At 42.9% G+C, this 19506-nt stretch overlaps 1 protein-coding gene across 4 annotated transcripts in view; it reads right to left on the reverse strand.

The window, feature by feature from the left end:
• Positions 1-19506, reverse strand: part of LOC128690340 (uncharacterized) — a 316053-nt gene that overhangs the window by 129779 nt on the left and 166768 nt on the right. For all 4 annotated transcript variants that reach the window (XM_070090422.1, XM_070090421.1, XM_070090424.1 and 1 more), the window contains exon 4: positions 5711-5788. In XM_070090422.1, coding sequence (XP_069946523.1) covers positions 5711-5788 — 78 coding nt within the window. The remainder of the gene's footprint in view (positions 1-5710; positions 5789-19506) is intronic.

The raw sequence follows: 19506 nt of genomic DNA on the forward strand, positions 1-19506 counted from the left end.
AAGTACTGGTTTGGTAATAGAGTTGTGGATAAGTGGAACAAACTCCCAAGTACCGTTATAGAGGCCAGAACGTTGTGTAGCTTTAAAAATAGGTTGGATAAATACATGAGTAGATGTGGGTGGGTGTGAGTTAGACCTGATAGCTTGTGCTACCAGGTCGGTTGCCGTGTTCCTCCCTTAAGTCAATGTGACCTGACCTGACTAGGTTGGGTGCATTGGCTTAAGCCGGTAGGAGACTTGGACCTGCCTCGCATGGGCCAGTAGGCCTTCTGCAGTGTTCCATCGTTCTTATGTTCTTATGTTAACTCAGCTTAGGCTCTAGCTAGTTCTCTGATGGATGCTCTTAACAGTTTAAACTAGAAACAATTAGTGGTGTGGATTTTTGTAAAGAAAAGTGGATTGTATACCCAGCAATATGAGATGTTTAAATTATCGGACTTGTGATAGTGTGGACTTTAAGGGATAATAGTCATCATCCAGCATTCATCAAAGTTAATTACAAAAGAAATATTGAAGCGGCAGATATACAACAGAAAAATACTTACGAAAAATCATCTTAACGCATTTTACACAAATAGCAGAAGTACTTGAAATAATATTAAGGGATTACTTCTGGATGCATGTGCGGGAAACATTGACGTTATCGCAATAACTGAGACAAGGTTTAATTCCAGTAGTCGGAACGTGACTGTCGAGTGCCACACTCAGACTTCAGTTTTTCCATATCTTTACCCACCATAAACTGTTGCAAAGAAACAGGTATAAAAAGCTTAGGAATAAACACAGTACCTGTCTGGGTAGAATTTTTAAAAGGAAACGAAAACTTGATTTTAGGAGTAATATATGGACCCACAAACTTAAGAGACAAAGGATTTTAATTTTGGGGCTAACCTACTTCCACTTATGGGGCCTACCCACAAGTGAGCATATGTTCAACTGCTGCATCTCACCCCTTCTTCCACTGACTCCAGTATACGAGTCACCATTCTCATAGATTTGTATTAGACAGGTAAAGTCTGTTATACAGAAGTAACGTGTCAGTAACGTTGCCCTGGTGTTGTACATGTGTCTATCACCAACATGTCTCTATTACGAGGCTTTACTGAATACATATTATATCACCTCGAAATATAATACCAAAATTAAAATTCTTTCCCTTAACTAAACTATATATTTTACTATATTTATTCACACATTCAGTATTACTTATGTTATAGGGAGATAAGACTATAAAAAATGTTAGCAAATCAGATATATTTTTAGTAAAAAAGTTTAAAGATGCCTTTTCAGTGCTTCCTTTACGTGGGTGAAGAAGAAAGGAGTTTCCTGCGTTATTACCATGAAATGGCGCCCGGAAGCAGCCCCATCGGAAGCCTTCATTTCAATATTCGAAATTCTGTCCACATGTTCCGGAGCTGGCGCTCAAAATAAATCAGAAAAAATATTATTCCACATCCTTTTGTTTATACACATTTTCGGAGAAGAGAAAAAAGAGAGGGTGACAGGAAGCGGAGAGAGAGAGAGAGAGAGAGAGACAGAGAGAGAGAGAGAGAGAGAGAGAGAGAGAGAGAGAATTGAGAGAGAGAGAGAGAATTGAGAGAGAGAGAGAATTGAGAGAGAGAGAGAGAATTGAGAGAGAGAGAGAGAATTGAGAGAGAAAGAGAGAGAGAATTGAGAGAGAGAGAATTGAGAGAGACACAAAGAGAGAGAGAGAAAGAGAGAGAGAGAGAGACAGAGGTGTCAGCTGCTCTCAGGTCCATCAATCACCAGCCTACAGCTATATCAGCCTGGGGAAAATGATGGCAGGTTACATTTGTTTCTGAGAGAACACAAATGATGATGGTCTCACATCACCATGATGGTAATGCTGGAGCAGTGGTAAGAATAAGTTGGAACCCGGGGACGAGGTGGAGATCTTAGGAGTGAAATTTGATCCAAACACTGTGAAAAACCACGTGGTATATCTTGCAAGCAACATAGTCAAGAAGCTGAACATCACCAGGGCGTATCTGGTACCTGTTTGAAAGCAGACGTTGCACAGGTCTGTACCAAGCACAAGTTCACTCATATCTTGAATATGTTTCACTGCTTTGAGCTGCCTGCACTCAGTAGCATCTACTAATTCTGGATAGAACAGAGAACATAGCAAAACGACATCTCTCGCCTGGACCTGGCCTGGAAAGTTCTGTCATTCCAGCAGTCTTCAACACCGGAGAGATATGGGTGACCTTACTGTTATATACAAGGCGAATATTATCATGGCACCACACTTGGTTCCGCTTCCCGGACAATGAGAAGACAGAGTTTATACCACAAGACGGGTAGCACACTGCAACTATAAATATGGCAGTACCTTTTTCAAGATCATTCTGTCATCTGAGATGATTCATTTCTAGAATGACTAACTGGAACATGTTCGTACAGCACAACAATCACGATGAAATAAAATCTCTTGTTCTAATGAAATCGCTAGACTGCAGCTGGCTCTAACTTCATCCTGTTCGCTATCTGCATGTTTTACAACTGACTTTCAAATGAGATGAGGCAGGTAACAGCTTTTATAAGTATATAAGAGTAGGAACTCTTAATCTAAACTTGTAAAAAACAAATGAAAATAAGAGAGAGAACGAGAGAGAGAGAGAGAGACTGGTTGCCGAATTCTGGAATAATTGCTTATCTTTATCTTGTAGTTGTTTGTTTATTCGTCAGAGGGGACACATCACCTGTCGTTGTCATAGGAGTATCTCAGTGATGCTGATGTTATGGCGCTCAAAGGAGGTTCCTTGACGCTGGTGAGGGGCTCTTGATCTAGAGAATTGGATCTGTGCTCCGGTTCCCTGAATTGAACTTAAATACCTTCCATCCATCTCTCCCCCACAGGTGCTGTATAATCCCTACGGATTTAGCACTTCCCCGTGATGATGATAATAATGATGTTATGGCCAGGGAGCAGCAGAACAGTTCTCTATAAGATATATGGATATGGAGTAGCTATAGGATCTGTTGGACTGTAAGGTATACCGTATTCCGCGGCTTATAAGACGCAGCATATAAGACTTGTTTTAATTTCAATGGCTCGGCATCGGACTTAATGGGAGAACTACAGCCCACTCGACACCCCAAATTTATAGCTCCCGTCACTGACCTTCAGTTTAAAGGACGCAGGGTGGTTTTTGAAAGCATTTTATGGAAAAAAATACGTCTAATAAGCCTCGAAATACGGTAATTCAGCAAACCAGGATTTTAACCCTGCTGGCGTAGGTCGTAGGCGACGCTCCGGCAAATACAGTAACACGAATATACCTTATTCAAAAAATGGGCGAGGTTCGATCCCATTGTCAGGTGTGAACTATTCCTGTGATATTCCACTGAACTTTGAAGGATATATTGATTTGACAATCATATTACTATTGAACTCTGCCCGATCCTTAGCTCTGTTGCTAGCACACTCAACTCACACACTGTGGTCCGTGGTTCGATCCCCAGTACGGGTGAAAACATTTGGGTGTGTTTACTTAAGACGCCTGTTGTCCCTGTTTATAGCAATGAATAGGTACTTGCCTGTTAGCCTACCGACGTGGGTGGCAAAATTAACCTATCTTGCCCGAAGTGCTGTGCATAATAAGCTTTCTATATATTGTGCCAGTGATGTCAACCTGGTCTGTATAAGTTACATGCGTACTTAAAGAAATAAAGATTACTATTATTAAACCTGAAGTCGCTTTTGGAAGTCACGACCCCCGTGGTCCGCTCCCATACCAGTCCTCCCATTCACATAATTAATAGTATTCCATAAGATTTAGTGTTGGTGTTCCATATTTACACGAGTTTGAAACATATGAACACAACTGGCACAACTGGTCATAATGTGTAAACAGACATTACTGTGGTTTTGCTAGGAGTTTCACCTTTTGGCAGCCCTCAGCTTGATGGAAAGATGTCTTACTAGCGGTGACTTGTAGCTCAAGTACAGGAAACCTTGATTACAGCAGAGTGCACCCAGAATTCTAGGACCCAATGGAAATATACTCTACTACTTGACTCTCGAATCGTAATTTCAAGTGGTTAACAGACTGGCCTGTGAGTTTTACGACTCCCTGTGTGTTCAAACCACGGTACTGGAGGGGTTAGAACTCAGGGCAGGTGACTACTAAAACTCCAGGGCAGTGCGTAAGCCACTGGCTTACGCACTAGCTTTTCTACTCGCCATGAGTTCTAACCCCACCTGTATCTGGGTTTGTTGGCAGTCATGTTATTACAATGTCCCGAGTCATGAGGCTCAAGTCCCACCCTGTCTGTTATTTGTTTACCACTTGACATTGTTAGTTATTCCGAGGTTAAATGCCCAAGAACATGTGTTCTTATTCTACTGTTTCTCTTTGTCATTTTCTTTTCATTTTCTTTGTTCCTTTGTCCTTCATGTCACACCCTTCAATGTTACTTTGTATACAATGTAACTTACCCAGAACCTGTGTTCGTTGCTCGTTACTTGACCTCCTATTGAGTTAGTTACTGGTTGTCAAAGGCGCTTATCGATAGTGTATGTGTATTTGTGTATTCTCGTAATGTGAGTGAGAGTGCATGTGTGTGTGTGTGTGTGTGTGTGTGTGTGTGTGTGTGTGTGTGTGTGTGTGTGTACTTGCATAGTTGTGGTTGCAGGGGTCGAGTCTTTGCTACTGGCCCCCCGCGTCTTCACTGGCCGCTACTCGGTCACTACTCTCTCCGTGAGCTTTATCATACCTCTCCTTAAAGCTATGTATAGATCCTGCCTCACCTACATCACTTCCCAGGCTATTTCACTTCCTGACAACTCTGTGACTAAAGAAATACTTCACGACATCCCTGTGTGTGTGTGTGTGTGTGTGTGTGTGTGTGTGTGTGTGTGTGTGTGTGTGTGTGTGTGTGTGTGTGTGTGTGTGTGTGTGTGACTCGTAATTGTGAGGTATGATGTTAATGTTCATATTTTTAAGCATACTTATAATATTTATGTTACAAGAAGTTTTGGCCGTTTTTCAACCGTTACCACAAAACATGGCAGATACCCGCCGATACTGACTCTTCGGCACATCCCTAATACCACAAAACATGGCAGATACCCGCCGTTACTGACTCTTCGGCACATCCCTAATACCACAAAGCATGGCAGATACCCGCCGTTACTGACTCTTCGGCACATCCCTAATACCACAAAGCATGGCAGATACCCGCCGATACTGACTCTTCGGCACATCCCTAATACCACAAAGCATGGCAGATGCCCGCCGTTACTGACTCTTCGGCACATCCCTAATACCACAAAGCATGGCAGATACCCGCCGATACTGACTCTTCGGCACATCCCTAATACCACAAAACATGGCAGATACCCGCCGATACTGACTCTTCGGCACATCCCTAATACCACAAAACATGGCAGATACCCGCCGATACTGACTCTACGGCACATCCCTAATACCACAAAACATGGCAGATACCCGCCGTTACTGACTCTTCGGCACATCCCTAGCTCAGTTGATGTGTAAAGAACCTGGAATCACTAGATTAGTGTACGTGAAAAGATCCTTGGGTCACTAATACAGATGACCTGTAAAGAACCTTGGATCACTAGATAACGTGTAGAGAATCTTGGATCACTAGATTAGGATCACTAGTTCAGTTTGTGTAACTCACCTTAATATGTCGACATTCCTTAAAACGAAGTATGACTCACTTTAAATCTTTCATCACTGGTGTAGGTGAAGATACCGACGGTGAGAATGTGTAGGTCCCGCTGCCTGATCCACGACACCTGCAGGTGAACACAGCTAAGTTAGGTTGGTTCATTAATGCATGTTAAAACCTATCGACTACACTAGAGTTGTTAAAGCCAATAGTGACATTTCCACCACCCCACTAGAATACTTTAAGCCCTAAAGTGGGGATTACAGCTGTCAGTGTATATACATTGAGAGAAATACACCTCTTGCTGTATATTTCCTGCATAGATTAGACTCCAGAACACGAACTTTATTTTTCCCCTCCCTCTCCCCTCTCTTCCCTTTCCCTTTCCGTATCCCCTCCCCTCGCCTCTCCTCTTCTACCCTCCGCTTCCCCTTCGCCCTCCCCGTATTCATCTATCCTTTCACAAATAATTTCCATTTTACTTTCCCGTGTTTCCAACCCAAAAAATTATGTACCGATTTTATTAAATAATGTATCACGACGCAATAATCCTCTTTATTAATTTTATGCTTTTAATTTTTTATGGCCCAGACGGAAGGAGAAGATAGTGAATCGTTGTTAAATGTTTGTGTACCAATCCAGCTTACAATGGAATGGGTGGGGTTTGAACCCATGGCTGGTGAGTGCGAGGCCTGTGCCAAAGCCACTGGGCCAGCTGGCGACAGTAAGATTCATTAAACTAGGTAAATTTCTATACACCATAGGAAGGTTAGCATGGGCCACCACTGTGATCACAAATTCATTTTCTTTATTTTACAGATGAATCTCCCACCAGCGTGACTGTGACCAACTCTAGCTCAAGTCTCTTTAAAGTTGCCATCATGACTCAGTAAACTGCAGTAACACGTAATGACCCCCAGCCTTCCGTGGTTTGTTATTACGATTTCGTAAGTCACTCCAGTTTAGCCACAGTAAACAACGATAGGGTTGCAATCAACGATGATCGATGTACAACGGACTGGATGCCAACGCAGCCATGTTTATAATAATGTTTATAATAATGTTTATAATAATAATGTAATAACTTCATTTCTACGGAAACTAACATATTGCAGTTTAATGTGATCCTTTATTGACAACGTTTCGCCCACACAGTGGGCTTTTTCAAGTCACAAACAGATCTACCTGGGGTGGAAGGTACGCGAGTACCTTCCACCCCAGGTAGATCTGTTTGTGACTTGAAAAAGCCCACTGTGTGGGCGAAACGTTGTCAGTAAAGGATCATATTAAACTGCATATGTGTTTATGTTTCCATTGTGTCGGTATTTTATACCAGTTATTTTCATCTTCTTTTCTACAAGTACAAGGTATACAGGTCTAGCTGACATCAATGACATATTACTATATAGAAAGCCGCTTGTTGTGCAGAGCATTTCGGGTAAATTAGGTCAATTTTGTCCCAGACTGCGACCCACACCAGTCCACTAACACCCAGGTATACATTTTACTGATGGGTGAACATAGACAACAGGTGTAAAGAAACACGCCCAATATTTTTACCCTCGCTGGGAACTGAACCCTGACCCTCGCCGTGTTAAGCGAGAGCTTTAGCCACCAGGGCACGGAGCACCGTGTCTGTCGTGTATTGACAGAGGGAACACAAGGTCATGCGTGGTAGAGCCTGTGCCACTAAATCATAGTTAGCTTGACATGAACCTATAAAAAGACAACATTCTTGAAGTTTGAGTCATATATTTTCGTCTCATGGCGTGTCTTCACGTCTAATATAAGAAAAGCAAATAGAAACTAATACAACCCCAACAATTTCTTAAACAGTATTTACCAATTACGATATTTAAAAAAAAAAAAACAAACAGATACTAAATACAGTAATTAGAGAGTGTTTAAAAAAATCAGAGAGAATTTGAAAACAGTTCTTGGAGTCCCAGAATCAGACATTACCTCGGCCAGTAGGAGTGTAGATGGTTCATTACCTCTGTAACTTGCCATGATTATGACCAGATCTACCTGGAGTTCAATACCTTTGTAACTAGTTCAGCTATCATAACTTTGGGGTCCAGTCCCTGGACCTATTATGTACCTCTGTAATCTTTGGACTATCGCCCACAGGATGGGTATGGGGTGACTACCTCCCACAGGATGGGTGTGGGGTGACTACCTCCCACAGGATGGGTGTGGGGTGACTACCTCCCACAGGATGGGTGTGGGGTGACTACCTCCCACAGGATGGGTGTGGGGTGACTACCTCCCACAGGATGGGTGTGGGGTGACTACCTCCCACAGGATGGGTGTGGGGTGACTGCCTCCCACAGGATGGGTGTGGGGTGACTGCCTCCCACAGGATGGGTGTGGAGTGACTGCCTCCCACAGGATGGGTGTGGAGTGACTGCCTCCCACAGGATGGGTGTGGGGTGACTGCCTCCCACAGGATGGGTGTGGGGTGACTACCTCCCACAGGATGGGTGTGGGGTGACTACCTCCCACAGGATGGGTGTGGGGTGACTACCTCCCACAGGATGGGTGTGGGGTGACTACCTCCCACAGGATGGGTGTGGGGTGACTACCTCCCACAGGATGGGTGTGGGGTGACTACCTCCCACAGGATGGGTGTGGGGTGACTACCTCCCACAGGATGGGTGTTGGGTGACTACCTCCCACAGGATGGGTGTGGGGTGACTACCTCCCACAGGATGGGTGTGGGGTGACTACCTCCCACAGGATGGGTGTGGGGTGACTACCTCCCACAGGATGGGTGTGGAGTGACTGCCTCCCACAGGATGGGTGTGGGGTGACTACCTCCCACAGGATGGGTGTGGGGTGATTACCTCCCACAGGATGGGTGTGGGGTGACTACCTCCCACAGGATGGGTGTGGGGTGACTACCTCCCACAGGATGGGTGTGGGGTGCATAATAACGATATTACACTAAGCAGCAGCCACCAGCTTCCTGACCATCAAGTGAGGTTACAATTTTTAGCTTCGCTAAAAAGTTTGCAGAGTTTTTGCTTCGGTAAACAGTGTTGGGTCGAGCAAAACTTTTGTGAAACTAGTGTCAAGGGATAAAAAACGGCGGGCAGGGAGTTTCTTAGGAAAAATAACTGTGAGGAAGGTCACTTTAAAGAGAGATACCATTGTAGGAGAGAGAGAGAGAGAGAGAGAGAGAGAAATGATGCGCTGAGAGAGAATTACAGTATTAATGTAGTAGTGAGTGAACTACATCAGTAGGAGTGAATGATGTTCCACTGTAAGTGAAAATAAAGTACCGATGTAGTAGTAAATAAAGTACCACTGCAGTTGTAAATAAAGTACCACTGCAGTTGTAAATAAAGGACCGCTGTAGTGACAAATAAACTACCGATGTAGTGGTAAATAAAGTGCCGCTGTAGTGACAAATAAACTACCGATGTAGTGGTAAATAAAGTACCGCTGTAGTGACAAATAAAATACCGATGTAGTGGTAAATAAAGTGCCGCTGTAGTGGTAAATAAAGTGAAGTACCTTTGTAGTTGTAAATAATGTACCGCTGAAGTGGTAAGTGAAGTAACCTAGTTGTGGTAAATAATGTACCGCATTAGTGGTAAATAGAGTACCTCTGTAAATATATTACTACTGGAGGTGTAAATAAATTACTGCTGTGGGAGTAAATAAATTGCCACTGAATGTAAATAAATTACTATTCAGAATGTAAATAAATTACTGCCCTGGGCATAAATTGCTGTTGTGGGTGTAATTAAATTATTTTTGTGGGTTTAAATAAAGAGAAGAACTAAATACAAATAAATGTGAGGAATTTTGGGTTAAATACCACACTGGAGGACCGGAAACTGCTCTAACAAGACAATAGTTTATCTTATCAAAGATCACAAGAATTGTCAAGCTTGTGCCTCGCTGGTGGCGTCTCTGACAACGTATCTCTTTTCTCACTCTTTTTTTCCTTCTCTCTCTGTTCTAGGAAAGATGGATGAAGGAAGCACCCGGCTGTTGATGGTAATTTCCTCCGCCGCCTTGTTTCAACTAACTCAGCTGGAGTTTGAGATTCTTGGCTATGCTGCAAGCGTTTACTTTGCCAGCCTCATTTTGGCCATAAATCGCTGGAAAAATGGAAAACGTCTATGCGTTTATTTCAGTCAAAAGATACTTTACTAAAGGCCGTTGTTTAACGTGGTTCTCAGCTTGATATGTTTATTCCATCATTCTACAGAACCGGAGGAGGGGTGTTAATGTTGCAGTTTAAAAACTGTAGTGTAAAGCACCCTTCTGGCAAGACAGTGATGGAGTAAATGATGGTGAAAGTTTTTCTTTTTCGGGCCACCCTGCCTTGGTGGGAATCGGCCGGTGTGATAATAAATATATATATATATATATATATATATATATATATATATATATATATATATATATATATATATATATATATATATATATACCTGGGTCATGGGTTAATTTCTTCACATCTATCTTTCCTTTCAAGGGGAGAGAGGGGAGGGGAGGGGAGGGGAAGAGAAGGGAGTGAGGTTTTTAGCTCAAGATCCTTCGCGTTTTGTGCGTCGTCAGGAGCTATGCAACGTTGGAACATTGAGGCAAGGCAGAAGCATAAAGCGTTGGTCCATGCCACAGTGAAGTGTGGGTGCCATTCTGCAGCTCAACCTGTTCCCTCTCTCCCCTTACAGGGCAGGTGAGGGAGAAACCTCAGAAGTTAACAGAAAGCTAGTTATAAGAACATAAGAACATAAGAAAGGAGGAACACTGCAGCAGGCCTGTTGGCCCATACTAGTCAGGTCCTTTACAATTCATCCCACTAACAAAACATTTGCCCAACCCAATTTTCAATGCTCCCCAAGAAATAAGCTCTGATGTGAAAGTCCCACTCAAATCCAACCCATCCCACTCATGTACTTATCCAACCTAAATTTGAAACTACCCAAAGTCCTAGCCTCAATAACCCAACTAGGTAGACTGTTCCACTCATCAACTACCCTATTTCCAAACCAATACTTTCCTATGTCCTTTCTAAATCTAAACTTATCTAATTTAAATCCATTACTGCGGGTTCTCTCTTGGAGAGATATCCTCAAGGCCTTATTAATATCCCCTTTATTAATACCTATCTTCTACTTATACACTTCGATCAGGTCTCCCCTCATTCTTCGTCTAACAAGTGAATGTAACTTAAGAGTCTTCAATCTTTCTTCATAAGGAAGATTTCTAATGCTATGTATTAATTTAGTCATCCTACGCTGAATGTTTTCTAATGAATTTATGTCCATTCTGTAATATGGAGACCAGAATTGAGCTGCATAATCTAGGCGAGGCTTTGCTAATGATGTATAAAGCTGCAGTATGACCTCTGGACTTCTGTTGCTTACACTTCTTAATATAAATCCCAGTAATATATTTGCCTTATTACGTACGCTTAGGCATTGCAGTCTTGGTTTAAGGTTGCTGCACACCATAACCCCCAAGTCCTTTTCGCAATCTGTATGGCAAAGTTCTACATCATTTAACTTATAAGTACTAGGGTTATGGACACTCCCGAGCTTCAGAACCATGCATTTATCTACATTGAACTGCATCTGCCACTTTTCTGACCAAGAATAAAGTTTGTTTAAATCCTCCTGAAGTTCCATAACATCTACGTTTGAATCAATTATCCTACCTATCTTTGTGTCATCGGCGAATTTGCTCATATCACTAGTAATTCCCTCATCAAGATCATTGATATATATTATAACAACGGGCCCAAGACTGATCCCTGTGGAAGGCCACTTGTTACAGATCCCCACTCGGATTTAACTCCATTTATGGACACTCTCTGCTTCCTGTCTGTGAGCCATGACTCGATCCACGAGAGTGCTTTGTCCCCAATGTCATGAGCTGCCACTTTCTTTAACAGTCTATGGTGCGAAACTCTATCAAAAGCCTTACTAAAATCTAAGTAAATAATATCAAATTCTTTATCGTGGTCAACAGCCTCAAAAGCTTTACTGAAGAAAGTTAATAAATTAGTTAGACAAGACAGACCTCTTGTGAATCCATGCTGAGTATCATTAATCAAGCTATGCTTATCGAGAGGGCTTCTTATAATCTCAGCTATAATTGACTCCAGTAATTTGCCTACAATTGAGGTCAGGCTTATTGGGCGGTAATTTGACGGTAACGACTTGTCCCCTGTTTTAAAAATAGGAATCACATTAGCCATCTTCCATATATCAGACACTACACCTGTTTGAAGAGATAAATTAAAAATATTAGTTAATGGTTCACGGAGTTCCATTTTGCATTCCTTAAGAACCCTTGAAAAAACCTCATCAGGACCCGGCAACTTATTTTGCTTCAGTCTGTCTATCTGCTTCACAACCATTTCACTAGTGACTGTGATGTTACATAATTTATCTTCTTCTGGCCCACTATCGAAATTAATTACTGGAATATTGTTAGTGTCTTCCTGTGTGAAAACCGAGAGAAAATAATTATTTAAAATCGAGCACGCTTCATTCTCTTTGTCAGTAAGATGCCCATAGTTATTTTTAAGGGGACCTATCTTATCTCTAACTTTTATTCTATAGACCTGGAAAAAAACTTTTTGGGTTAGTTTTAGAATCCCTAGCAACTTTAATTTCATAGTCCCTTTTAGCTTTTCTTAACCCCTTTTTAATGTCTCTCTTAATGTCAATATACTGATTCATAAGATGACCCTCACCTCTTTTGATACGCCTATAAATTCCTTTCTTATGCCCTAGTAGGTATTTGAGCCTATTATTCATCCATTTTGGGTCATTTCTATTTGATCTAATTTCTTTATACGGGATAAACGTTCTTTGAGCAGCATGTATAGTGTTCAGAAAACTGTCATATTGATAACTCTCTTCGTTACCCCAGTCAACAGATGATAAGTGTTCTCTAAGCCCATCGTAATCTGCTAAGCGAAAATCTGGGACTGTTACTGAGTTATCGCTACTATCGTACTTCCATTCAATGCTAAATGTAATTGATTTGTGGTCGCTAGCACCCAGTTCCTCTGAAATTTCTAAGTTATTAACAAGGGATTCATTGTTTGCCAGAACTAAGTCAAGCAGGTTATTTCCCCTTGTAGGTTCTGTCACAAACTGCTTCAAAAAACAATCCTGAACTACTTCTAAGAAGTCGTATGATTCTAAATTCCCAGTCAAGAAATTCCAATCAATATGACTAAAGTTAAAGTCTCCTAGAATTACTACATTATCGTGCCTTGTGGCCCTAACAATTTCCTCCCATAGTAGTCTCCCTTGATCCCTATCTAAGTTTGGGGGACGGTATATCACACCTAAAATCAGTTTTTCATGCCCCTCTGAAAATTCTATGCAAACAGACTCCGTATGTGTTACTTCAGACTTAATACCCGTTTTTATGCAACAGTTCAAGTGATCTCGGACATACAATGCCACCCCACCTCCCTTCCCGATACTTCTATCTACTTGGAACAATTTGAAACCCTGAATGTGACATTCCGCAGGCATGTCCTGACTTTTTGAATTAAACCACGTCTCAGTTAAGGCAAATACATCAATGTTACCTGCACTAGCAACTAATCTCAACTCGTCCATCTTATTCCTAGCACTACGGCTATTAGCATAATAAACATTGAAAGACTCTCCTTTCTCTTTACCCTTCCTGCTCATTTCTGTTTTTCTACTAAACCTATTACTGTCCTTATCACCCAGTGTCACTGGCTTTTCAATATCTACCTCGTTCTGCTTATTACTAGTTCCCCTAGAACTTATAATATTACTTCACTGGGACTTCACTGTTTTCCTGCCAAAACCCATACCACTAACTATTCCTAGTTTAAAGTCCTAACAGCTCCCTCCACTGCAGTTGCCAGTGCCCCCACCCCAGACCTAGATAAGTGAACCCCATCCCTGGCATACATGTCATTTCTGCCATAGAAGAGGTCCCAGTTGTCAATGAATGTTACCGCATTTTCCTTACAGTATTTGTCCAGCCAGCAATTGACACCAATTGCTCTGGACAACCATTCATTTCCAACTCCTCTCCTTGGCAAAATACCACATATGACAGGGTTCCCACCCTTCCTCCTAATTATTTCTATTGCTGACCTATACCTGCTAATCAGGTCTTCACTCCTACGTCTGGCAACATCGTTGCCTCCAGCACTGAAACAGATAATAGGATTGCTCCCATTACCTCTCATGATGTCATCCAGACGGCTAACAATATCCTCCATCCCAGCTCCAGGAAAGCAAACCCTCTGTCTCCTACTCCTGTCCTTCAAGCAGAACGCCCTGTCCATATACCTAACTTGGCTATCCCCAACAACAACAATATTCTTAACTTCCTTGGTGTCGTTCGTCGTGATGTTCCCAGTAGTCGACTCGCATTCGTCGGGTAGCACTGAGAATGTATTAGATGTTTCCACAACAGTTTCCACAGCAGTCTCTTTCTTCTTCATCGTTTCTACCTTTCCATTCTTCTTGATCGTCAACTTCGTTCCCTGCTGTCCAGCCACTGACCAGTTTCCCTTCTTGACCTGAGGACTCAAAACAGGAGGACTACTACGAATCTTCTTGTTTTCCTCGGGCAGTCGCCGAATCTCCATCTTCGCCATCCTCAATTCTTCCTTAAGCTGTTGGTAAAGTTGCTCGATGGAGGGCATCTTGCTTCAATCCGCAGAGAGCGCACAAACAGGTCTTCACAGAGCTAAGTACACGTCACCACTGGACTAAGTACACGTCACCACCAATTCTTTATGTTGCTGGAGAAGGAACACTCTTCGGAGGCGATTTGTTACTTTACTGGGTTCTTGGTTACAGGCAGAAGTGTCTTAGCTTGCCCTGGGGGCCAAGCCAGGACCCCTAAGCCCGCGAGGGAGAGAGATGGACGGACTTGTTGTCAAAAGTTTCTTTGCCGAGCAAGTGAGACAGATACAGCATCTCACACCCTGAGGCCAGGCCTAAGGCCTGGTGACACGAAATATAAAAGCGGCTCGATGCGAAACAAACCCCGACAGGGTATAGAATGCTTGGCCACCTACCCACGGTCGTCCTCGAATTTGTGAAGTGACTGAATAAAACTCAAGTCTTTCTCTTGCAGGAACAGGGCACAAAACACAAAATAACACATATATATACATGTGGACATACACAAAAAACTTCATACAGTGAGAGAAGAAAAAAAGCGGGTGTGTGCTAAAATATCATGTGTCAAGACAGTGAGCCTCGCTGGCTTCACTAGACAGATACTGCAACACAACAGGAGACATCGCTGCGGCTAAGCTATGATGTATTAGGGTACGTTCTCGTCTGAAACGGTGAAGCAGTCATGATGGAGTAATCGCTGCACGGTTCACTTAACCTGGGGCACAACTTGCTGGTGCCCTTGAGTGTGGCGTCGTCAGTATACGGCATCTGGGCAGAACTTCTGGCGTGCGACACAGGACACTTCTCGATTGGTACTGTCGCAGGTCAGTCACTGCCGGGAACTCGGTGCAGCACAGCTTTGTGCCAGCAAGAGTGAGTTGTAGCAGGTATATCGGGAGTCGTATCAGTGTGCACCGTAACTGGAGTGAGCGAGCTAGCTGTCAAAGTGACATCATACTTTGCTCAACTGTAACTATGTTCACTGAGCCAATGACACGAGTCAGACAGTCGTCTGCTGACACGGATACTGCAGCTTGACAAATATCAACCTCTCACAGAGTTGGAGTCAGTGACAAGGTTAGACTGTGCATCCACAGACTGGTTTCTACTCATAACTGTACTCTGACGGTTAGGAGGGGAGTGATACGAGTCTAAGGCGAATTGGGAATCGTGGCAGGGACGACTCAGGCATAGCGGGGGTCGTAGCAGGGACGGCTCTGATCAGAGGTCTACGAGAGTGGCGAGCACAAGTACTAAATATACAATGGGGATCAGAAAACTCAACATATCTGACGCCAGGACTCACTAGCGTCAGTCGCCGAATGGTTATAATGGGGCGACATGGTCAGGACTCAGACCACACATCGGGATACACGGAAAACTTGCACACCTGCATTGAGCATACGGTAATATCATTACAACACGGCTTGCACTAGCAAATGATGCTTTTCCCTGCAAAAATCGTCACTAAGGCGTTCAGATATATGTGAGAACACTATTTAAGGAACACTTACTGAGAGGAATCCACACGTGACATTACGCTACTGAACAAATTGCCCACTATGAAACTATAACACTGTTGATGAGACATCATCGGGTGATGTCATCGCGAGGTGACGTCAGGTAAACGTCATGGGGTAACGTCGCAAACGTCCTGAGTGATGTCGGACGACGTCCTGGATTAACGTCGGGCATACGTCCTGGGTAACGTCATGGGGTGACGTCAGGTAGCATGGGGTGACGTCGAGAGGTGACATCCTGGGTGACGTCAGATAGTATTGCCAGACGTCCTGGGTGACGTTGCGAGGTGACGTCCTGGAGTGACTTCAGACAACGTTGACGTACTGGGGTAACGTCAGGTAGCATGGTGACACCATGAGTGGCATTGCGCTGTGACGTCAGGCAGCAGATAACACGTGGCTAGACATTTGGCTTGATCAGGCATGGACAACACGTGGCTTTGGACATCAAGTGGCGTGATTATCCACCAGCCTGGTAAATCATGCGGCTTGTTCATCCATGCAGCTTGGAGATCCACATGGCTCGGAGATCAACGTGGCCTATCCATACGTGGCTTCGTGATCCACATTAGCTTGGAGTGAAGTTGAGCATTCAGATACACGGCACTGGAAGGAAATTCACAGGGAATTCACAGCAGAGAGAGAGGGAGTGGCGTTAAATGAAGGTGGTGGAGTGGGTGTTTGCGTTCGTGGCGTATAGTGAGGCTAGGTTCCGCTGCCTCCCCTCACACATACACACCTGGAGCCCAGGGTAGATGCACTAATCTGGAAGCGAATACACCACAAAGCTCACCTCTGACTTGCTGAAAATAGTCATGCAGAGCTGAAACAACAGCTACATACAGGTGACACTGAATAAGTAACTGAGAACACCGAGGGATGCTGAAGAGTCCCAGGTAACGCCAATAGATTTCTCGAAGAAATTCAGTGAAATGGGCGTAAATCCTGGCTGCACTCGTGGCTGGATGCTGAGACTGGCAGACAGGATATCAGGAGAACGTGTTGGGAGATGGATGCTGCTTGTACGATGAAGCAGTGACAACATCCTCATCTTTCCTTCCTCCCATCTGGGCAAACACAACTGCAGCAAACACTGCTGCCACCATTTATATAATAAGAACATAAGAAAGAAGGAACACTGCAACAGGCCTACTGACCCACGGGGAGCAGGTCCATGTCCCCCCCACGGATTAGACCAACGACCCCCCCCCCGGATTAGCCCAATGACCCATCCAGTCTGATCATCTCCATTCAAGGATGGAGCACTGTACCAGACCCAGTAGCAAAAGCTAGTCAGGTCCAACTCACACCCACCCACACCCACTCATGTATTTATCTAACCTATTTTTAAAACTACACGTTTTAGCCTCAATAACTGTACTCGGGAGCTTGTTCCACTCATCCACAACTCTATTACCAAGCCAGTGCTTTCCTATATCCTTCCTGAATCTGAATTTTTCCAACTTCAAACCATTGCTGCGAGTCCTGTCTTGGCTGGAAATTTTCAGCACACTATTTACATCCCCTTTATTTATTCCTGTTTTCTATTTATACACCTCGATCATATCCCCCCTAATTCTACGCCTTTCGAGAGAGTGCAGATTCAGGGCCTTCAGTCTATCCTCATAGGGAAGATTTCTGATACATGGGATCATCTTTGTCATCCTCCTTTGTACGTTTTCCGGAGCATTTATATCCATTCTGTAATACGGTGACCAGAACTGAGCAGCATAGTCTAAATGAGGCCTAACCAAGGATATAAAGAGTTGAAGAACAACCTGAGGACTTCTATTATTTATACTTCTAGATGTGAAGCCAAGAATTCTGATAGCTTTATTGCGAACACTAATGCACTGTTGTCTTGGTTTTAGGTTACTGCTAACCAGAACTCCTAAATCCTTTTCGCAAACGGTAGTATTAAGATCTACATTATTTAGTTTACATGTGGCATGGTTATTTAACTGTCCAACATTTAGAACTTTGCATTTGTCAATATTAAACTGCATCTGCCACTTCTCCGACCATTGCATCAGTCTATTCAAATCATCCTGGAGTGCTCTAGTGTCCTCATTAGAATGAATTGGACGGCCTATTTTGGCGTCATCAGCAAATTTGCTTATGTCGCTATTTATTCCCTCATCTATGTCGTTTATGTAAATTGTGAACAACAACGGGCCCAACACTGACCCCTGAGGAACACCGCTTGTGACGTGCCCCCATTCTGATTTCTCCCCATTTATGCAAACTTTCTGCTGCCTATTTGTCAGCCATGCCTCTACCAAGGAAAAAAATTCTCCTGCTCCTCAATAGCCTCTGGTGTGGAACTCTATCGAAAGCCTTACTTAAGTCCATATACACAATATCATATTCATTACCATGATCTACCTCCTCAAACACCTTAGTGAACAAAGTTAGTAAATTTGTAAGACAGGAACGCCCCTTTGTAAAACCGTGTTGAGATTCATTAATCAATCTGTGTCTGTCAAGATGGCTACGAATTGCTTCGGCAATTATTGATTCCATATATTTTCCCACTTTGGAGGTAAGGCTTATTGGTCTATAGTTCGAAGCCAAGGACCTGTGACCTGCCTTGTAAATAGGTATTACATTTGCCATTTTCCACTTATCAGGCACTATGCTAATTTCTAGTGATATGTTAAAAAGATTAGCCAAAGGTATGCTAAGTTCCTCTTTACATTCCTTTAACTCCCTTGAAAACAGTTCATCAGGGCCTGGGGATTTGTTAGGTTTTAGTTTCTCTATTTGTCTGAGGACCATGTCACTAGTTACCACAATCGTACGTAGTTTATTATCATCCTGTTCTACATAATCTCTTATTTCAGGAATATCGCTAGTATTTTCCTGGGTGAAAACTCAGAGGAGTTAGGTATTGAGAATTTCACACATATCCTTATCACTGTCAGTGATCTGACCAGAGTTACACTTAAGTGGGCCAATCTTGTCCTTAATCTTACTTCTGTATACCTGAAAGAACCCTTTTGGGTTAGTTTTTGAATCCCTTGCGACCTTAGCCTCATAATCCCTTTTTGCTTTTCTTATTCCTTTCTTTATTTCTCTCTTTAATTGAATATATTGATTTCTTAACTGCCCATCTCCTCTTTTGATAAGCCCATATATGCCTCTCTTTTGACCAATGAGATGTTTTAATCTATTGTTCATCAATTTGGGATCATTTTTATTAGATCTAATTTCCTTACTCGGAACAAAAGTTGTCTGGGCAGCTAGAACTATGCTCTGAAAAACGTCATATTGGCAACCAAGATCACCTACCTGACCCATAGTCAGGACATCCCAATTTAGCCCACCCAGGTAATTTTTCAGTCCCACGAAGTCGGCCAAGCGAAAATCTGGGACAGAGATTTGATTGCAGTTATCTGGGTAATTCCATGATATATTAAAACTAAGTGATTTGTGATCACTTTTCCCTATGCTCATCATTAACCTCAAAATTATTAATTAGTGAATCTTTGTTGGCAAGAACCAAGTCAAGCAGATTGTTTCCTCTAGTTGGTTGTCACAACCTGTTCTAAAAAGCAATCCTGAACCGTATCAAGAAAGTCACTAGACTCAAGATTTCCTGTCATATTGTTCCAATCAATTTGTCTAAAGTTAAAATCTCCCATTATCACAACATTTTCATATCTAGA

The sequence above is a fragment of the Cherax quadricarinatus genome, chromosome 32 (genome assembly GCF_038502225.1).
Source record: "Cherax quadricarinatus isolate ZL_2023a chromosome 32, ASM3850222v1, whole genome shotgun sequence".
Taxonomy (NCBI): domain Eukaryota; kingdom Metazoa; phylum Arthropoda; class Malacostraca; order Decapoda; family Parastacidae; genus Cherax; species Cherax quadricarinatus.